The sequence below is a fragment of the Haliotis rubra genome, unplaced genomic scaffold (assembly GCF_003918875.1).
Source record: "Haliotis rubra isolate DU_JTF1 unplaced genomic scaffold, ASM391887v1 Scf99, whole genome shotgun sequence".
Classification (NCBI taxonomy): domain Eukaryota; kingdom Metazoa; phylum Mollusca; class Gastropoda; order Lepetellida; family Haliotidae; genus Haliotis; species Haliotis rubra.
In genome coordinates this window covers 319,784-327,254 of record NW_025767734.1, presented here as the reverse complement: position 1 = coordinate 327,254, position 7,471 = coordinate 319,784, and the positions used below count along the sequence as shown (strand labels likewise).

General features: G+C 42.2%; 1 protein-coding gene across 1 annotated transcript; it reads right to left on the bottom strand.

Moving 5' to 3' along the window:
• Positions 1-530: 530 nt before the first annotated feature.
• On the bottom strand, positions 531-4,713 carry LOC124265670 (probable serine/threonine-protein kinase fhkB). The gene is made up of 6 exons (XM_046700470.1): positions 4,477-4,713; positions 3,665-3,745; positions 2,210-2,470; positions 1,374-1,772; positions 829-892; positions 531-583 (listed from the first exon to the last, which is right to left on the bottom strand). The coding sequence occupies exons 1-6, from the start codon at positions 4,711-4,713 to the stop codon at positions 531-533; spliced, it is 1,095 nt and encodes a 364-aa protein (XP_046556426.1).
• Between the last annotated feature and the right edge of the window lie 2,758 nt (positions 4,714-7,471).

The following is a 7,471-nucleotide window of genomic DNA, read 5'->3' as shown; positions in this document are numbered from 1 at the left end:
GAAAACTCGCGAATTCTGAACAAAACGTTACACCAAAACGCAGCTTTTCACATGTACGATATTTGCACATACGTTGCAGCAATTTTATGCAGGATCCTCGTGCAATTCATGTGCTTAAGGTTTGCAGTTATTTCCACTAACTTGGGAGAACCATCAATTTTGGATGTAACCATATATTATATATACATAACATATAATGAATGTTTGAAGTGAGTCTAAACTCTTGAAAGGAAGTATTCAGAATCACTGTACATAAAGCCTTTGTTAAAGATGAGTTAACTTGTATGTTCCCAAATACATGGTTTTGATATGGGACGCCTAGAGAATTTTTCAACCGTGAATAAAAAATAGTTCAAGCCAGTGCAGCGACCATGGTAAATGATGAAATCATCTGCACTCAGGAAATGTTTCTTAAAAGTTTTAAATGGTTTGATGATCACAACTGTATACCTGGAGAGCTAGCAGAAGGATGGCGTTGTAGTCAGTGGCCATTGAGGGACTGATGGCAGCGTTAAGGTTGATCACTGGGATTACCGACTGAGAATGCCAATTTCGGGGACTGGCTGAGGCGGCTGGGTGACAGCTATAGATGACAAACTGGATGATGGAGACATTGGACTGCTGGCGAGACACGAAGAACGAGACATCTAAACTTGTCTTTGTCTGACGAAGACCCGTTGTTGTACGGTAATGACATCTGAAGAAAGAAGGTAAAACATCTTAAACATCGTAGTCACCATCATAGGTGTTACTTCATATGGTATATACACAATACAAAGGTGAGAAGCCATTACTATCAAGTTTAGAAACAGACGGAGTTCAACTTACTGGTCACTCCTCCTCCTAACGCCACCTGGACGACCCCGGCTGGCTTCCGTATTCGGCCCCTTGTCTACAAGGAAACAATTCTTAGACATTATCTCCAGTCCATGGGTCACAGTAACTTTTACCGTTGGATCTACTTAACATACTGGTGTACTCCCTACTGCACGTGAGCATTTTCAGTTTCATCAGGGGTGTCAAGAGTGAGGATAAATGAACGCCTTGAATCTCTTGATCTGCGTCTCCAGGAAACTTACTAAAGACTACTAACACAAGGAACATTTTGACGCTTAACTGAGACTAGTTAAGGCCCAACCGCGACAATGGAAAGATTGTTTCATCAACAGATTTGAAGATTATTGGTAATTAGGAGTGAATAGTCTTGTGCTGCAGTCAACAAGGTCTATTTTACTTGATAAGATGAGCAACGACCTGCACCCTCGTGGTACACTAACAAAATGGCCGTATGGGCTCTTACAACCAGCATGATCAGTTTGGGAACGTTAAAAACCAGCAATCGTCATTCTCAAAAGTCAGGTAAGATGTCTCACCGAAGTCCTCTTCTCCTCATCGAAAATACGTAGCAGCTCCTCGTATGGAGTTTCTTGATGCTGTCTGTGCTGCTGTCGGTGCTGTTGCTGATGGTGCCGCTGCCGCTGCAGGCGGAACTGCTGCTGTCGGGGTTGTTGCTGCTGTCTGGCATGCTGGTGCTGTCGGGGCTGCTGCTGCAAACGGGGCTGCTGCTGCTGCTGTAGCTGCTGCTGTCGGGGCTGCTGCTGCTGCTGTAGCTGCTGTCGGGGCTGCTGCTGCTGTTGTTGTCGTCGGCGCTGTTGCTGAAGCTGGAATCGTTGTTCCTGTTGGTGCTGCTGTTGCCTTTGAAGTTGTTGCCTTACTTCCCTTTGCCTATATCTAGCATGGCGTCTCTGCCTTGCTTCATCAGTTGCCTGAGCCTGAATGAAGACAAACATAAAAAGAATTCATTAACGGTTGTTAAAGTTATGAAATGCAATAATGTAGAACTGCTTCAATGTACGGATGTGAAGTGGGTTCAGAATTCTTTGAGAAGAAAGCCATGTAGAGAAGAATGTCCAGCAGTTCTTCTTGATCAGTTAGAACATAGTCATGAAATACTCCGCAGCGAAATAAAAACACATAAACGTAAACAGCTGCTAATATGCTTCAGATATATTTGACAGTGCAGAAAACAATTTGCTTCGGAGAACCTAATCTGATGTTGAAGTAGAACTCGTATTGAAGAATAATGTGCGGACGGACGAGACACTAAATCTGTGTCAAGCGAAACTAAAGACTTTCAGCTATTAAGGATGCATGCCTCTCAATGCGAGTGAACCAAACTCCCAGTGATGAACTCCAGTAGCATACTCACTGCTGTAAGAGTTTGTGTCGCCACATTCATAGTGACCGGAGCTGCTGCGGTTGTTGCTGTGGCCAATGTAACTGCTGCTGGTGCTGCTAATGGAGCTGCTGATAGAGCTGTCGATGGCGCTGCTAGTGGAGCGGCGGACGGAGCTGCTGATGGCGCTGGTAATGCAGCTGACGATGAGGCTGCTGATGGTGCTGCCAATGAAACTGCAGATGGAGCTGATGATGGGACTGTTGATGGAGCTGCTGTCGGTGTTGTGTCCCGCTACACAAACAAACATAATTTGGGTGACCTAACGTACGTTTCAATATAGAGCGCATTCACGCACCCATATTCAATCCTATGAAACAATTTGACGAATCGATACCAGACTTCTTTTATTTTCAATGATCTTTACAACAGTTATAAATTATACACGATTTGCACTGTATATTAAAAACCATCGGTGTTCACATAAAAATATAATCAATGACTTTGCAACTGTCATGGTCTGATACTATAATTTTCGATGATATTACAACTTCTATGAACCAAATATACGTTTACCATACTCTCAATGACATAGCTCTTAGGGTATGATATAAAACACTGCAAAACACGGTTACACTGCAAAACACATCGACATTGAATACATGCCATGGTTGTAATTTCGTTTATCAGCCATTACGTTGCCAGCTCTACAATAATATGCACCCGAATCGAAGCACCAGATTTTCGTGTGTTTTTTGTTGTACTTTTTGATGTAACCACGTGCTGTCCGTGTTGCTGACAGTGTACCTTGCCTTGAATGTCTGTATGCAAATACCGAACTGCCAGCGAAAGACGTCTGCCCGTATCCCCCTCAAATTTCATTCTAGTCAAATCATATCATCTGAATATATATGCCTCATCTGATAAGGATGAGTTTTAACACGTTTCTACAATTGTATCTAAACATACTGAAAGTCACATCCAACTTTTAAAAAAATGCCACTCTAAGAATGTTTTCCTCATCGTTAAAATTTAGTCTCACCAATTGCTGTATATTCCGTAGTTCTTCCCAAATCGAAAGGTTCACGTTCTGTCAAATTAAATATTTCACCTCTGACAGTATGTTAAACATCAATATACACAAGTCCTACGATCAAGACTGACTGACTGAGTTTAGTTTTACGCCGTTTTTAGCAATATTCCAGCAATATCACGGCGGGGGACACCAGAAATGGGCTTAACACATTGTGCCCATGTGGGGCATCGAACCCGGGCCTTCGGCGTGACGAGCCAACGCTTTAACCACTAGGCTACCCCACCGCCCCTACGATCAAGAGGTGATGTGCGGAGTTCATCGCTCATCACATGGAAGCCCCGGGTTTGATTATCGATATGTTCAACGCCTCCACGTAAGAACATCATGTCGTGCAACGTGTATACTGTTAAACGCTGTGTCACGACTACACTCAGTAAAATCATTTGACTTACCATTCCCTTTAGACGCCTGATTTCATCTTTCAGCCTTCTATTTTCCTCACGGAGTCTTCTCAGCTCGGCTGCATCGTTAACCTGAGGCAAAAGACATCTCAGACAGGTCAGAGACATGCACGTCAATATCATGATACATCTTGATACACTTGGTAGGCGGACCATATAGCTATAATGATATAGTGTATAAATATCATCATACTTTGCAACCAATCAGAAGTGAGTAAGTTATGTTTCCAGGGGCGGATACAGCTTCTTGGGAAAGGGGGGGGGGGCACTCTTCATTTTCATGAGAGTTTCAATGGTTACTTCTTAAACGTACATGACACCCCTGTACCCCCACCCCTCTGGATCCGCCTTTGGTTACACACCGCCTTCACTAATCGTTCTTGTATTAGTAATAGTTCGCTTATATGGAGCTCATATCCAGGCACATTGCCTGCTCACGGCGCTACGTACGCTACGTCAGTAAAAATACGTCAATTACTTATTACGTAACCCGTTTCTTTTTTATTTAATTATTCTATGCCTAAGATTAGATGGATGTTTTTTAATAGCCTCACCCTAGCCCTAACCCTAACCCTTACCCTAAACCATAACCCGTCGAAATAATCCAAATAAATAGAATACTTTTCAAGCGGGGTTATGGACGGAACTCTTACCATACTTTGCTAAGATTGCTTGTTTTTTTTTCACGTTCTTAGAAACAGTTATGGAGGACATTGCATTTCACGTTGAACTTGATAAAGTAGATTTAGTGGTATAAGGTAGGATCGATACAAAGACTATTTTAAGGTATTATGTTTACTCACGTCCAACTGAGCCGCCTCTCCGCCAGTTGCCCCACTCCCCTGTCCTGGTGTAGAGTACGGCGTGGACGTCATTGGGGTGGCAAATGGAGTCGAGGTGGTTGACGAAAGTCGCTGGTTGGCGATAGGGGTACCTCTTGTGACCTGGCTCGAAGGTCCTGCTTGGGGTACTTGTGGTCCGACCTGTGGGGCTGGAGGGACGCCTGACACCAGGCCCAAACTTTGCAAAAGTCTGTTCATGCTGACAGAGCGGGAGAATATTAATAGAGCGAGAATATGTGTAATAATGAAGCGATATGGACACAAGTGAACGATAAACGCGACGTAGCTGTCAAGGCAACTTTGTTTTATACTCGGCCATTGGACCAATCAGGGCAACAAGCCCTGGGACAATGGGGGTGGTCAGTAGCCAGCAGCTGAGATTTCATGTTGTCTCGTGCGGATCAAGAAAACTGACATCATCAGTGGCTTGAAACAATGGAACCCAGCCTGAAATATCGCCACGACTCTACTCTGTCGCTAAGGTTTATGTAACAACGCTCGAGCTGGCAAACACACACAACTCGTTCAACAAGAAATATCCTGAATTGGGGACAACCTCTGATGTTTTCCCCCTGAAATTAACAGCAGCAGGTGACGTTGGAAGTGTAAACTACTTCCCATATAAACAATTCTGTTCGGAAAGAGTTCCTTCCGTTCCCCCATATTTTTGTGTAACATCACCGTGCCAGGGGCCCTTATCATACAACGTGGGGCGACCCTATATATATTGTAGTTGTTTTAAGTGATGTTCTCTAGTACTTGTTGTGCTAGGTTTTGTTAATAATTTCAGTATATATTAATTTATATATATCATTTGGGATGGGGGGAGCGGGAGGAACTCTTACCTAATAATCAGACACGTGCACAAGCAATGTATAATCAAAGGACATTCAGTATTGTATAGATTGTACACACACAAAATAGAGACACTCACAGAACGATTCACGATATGAATTCAAGTATTATTATTCGTATGTAATGACAACGAATTTGTTTTTTTATTTATTACCCACGCCTTACCTGCATAAAATTGACAAAATTGCGTGTTTGGTATTTGTATGGTTTCAACCCGAAAACTGGTGGTTTCATAAATAGAATTTCGTTGAGGACTAACCTTTGCAGTTGTTTTGACATGGAATGAGTAATGATACCACAGCCGTAGATGCCATGATATTGTCTGTAATACCATTTATGAGACGCTGGAGTGTGTCTGAGGTTATTAACTGATTGAGTGAGTGAGTGAGTGAGTTGGGTTTAAAGCCGCTTTGGGCAATATTCCAGCAATATCACGACAGGGGAAACAAGAAATCTGCATCACATATTGTACCATGTGAGGAATCGAACCTGGTCGTGACGAGCGACCGCTTTAACCACTAAGCTATCCCACTGCCCCGGAGTTTTATTTGGGCCAGATGCTGTTGCTGTGTATTGACCGGTAGCAGTATCAACATCACCATCAGCACCAGCAACTGTTGGTAGGAATGTCTGCAATGTAGTACCTGGCCTCATTTAAACCAGAATGTGCACTGGAATATTGTGCAAGTGTGTGAAATGTATCTGCATGTAATTGATGCATCTACTCATGTTATCCACATGTAGTGAGTGCGTGAGCATGGTTTTACGCCGTTTTTAGCAATATTCCAGCAATATCACAGAGGGGGACACCAGAAATGGGGTTCACACATTGTACCCATATGGGGAATCGAACCCGGTCTCCGGCGTGACGAGCGAACGCTTTAACCACTAGGCTACCCACCGCCCCTTATCCACATGTAAGTATTGTTCCGAAAACACATATGTTCAATTGGGTTTGATGGTTAATATTTGCTTAACAACAAGATGTTCCCTAATGACAATCTGAATATATCTTGGAAAGGACCTGGCCAGAACATAACTGATTCTTTCAGATCAATACGCCCTGAATATAAGTATAGAGTCACAAGTTCTGAATGGCGTAAAACTAAACTCACTCACACACAAGTCCTGAAAGTTGCTGGAATGATTGTTGGAGACAACAGGTTAGTTTGTCAGCGCAAAACATGGACATGCTTTCCTTTTACTGATAGGAAGTGTCCCTGGTATGGTGATCTACTTTCAGTTGTTGGCGGTCTATAGCCTGTTTTTACATTGTCTTGTCATTTCTAGTTAACATGTTTTAGATTTCATCACTAGTTTTAAATGAATATCTGTGATGCGCTAGTAGTTTTACTGTTCTTTGTCAACAGGTTATAATTTCTAATTTTACTGACATATGATGTAATCATTAATTGTTCTCGTCACGATATGGCTGAAATATTGCCGATATGACGATAAATATTAACTCACTCACTCACTGATAGGAAGCACTGAACATATATTTTTACCAGCAACACAATATTTTTCCAAAACACACTTTCACACATTGTTTTGACAAGAAGAACGCAACAGTACGACATGTTTACATTGACTGAGAATAATAGTCACAAGCATTCTTATAAAACACCGATGTGGGTTTATTATTAACGCCATTACATTTGATGCCACAAACCGAAACATGAGTCTTATTCACCTATTCAGACAATGAACTACTTTTCAGCCGGTCCGAATTTTCTCCCGTGAAAGTGAAAATAGACATCACAAACAACTATGGTTACACTGAAATCCAATTCCTGGTGTCATAAGAAAATGGTATTTACAGATGAATTTAATTTTAAACTTTAATAAGATCGTATTTTTATATTTCATGACGAGGTGTAGGCAGTATAACCTTAACTAAGACGTCACAGACTGCCCCAGTTTGATGAGGTCGTAAAATGATTCACAATGCATCTGGCTTACTGATTACACCTGTTATGTGTTTTTTGCACTTATTCAGCGTAGTTCTGTAACGCACAATGTGATTGATATAATATCAAGTCCGTACCAGACCGCCAAACGTTTCTAGCGGCAGAGCCTCGTTTTGAGATGTCCACGATTT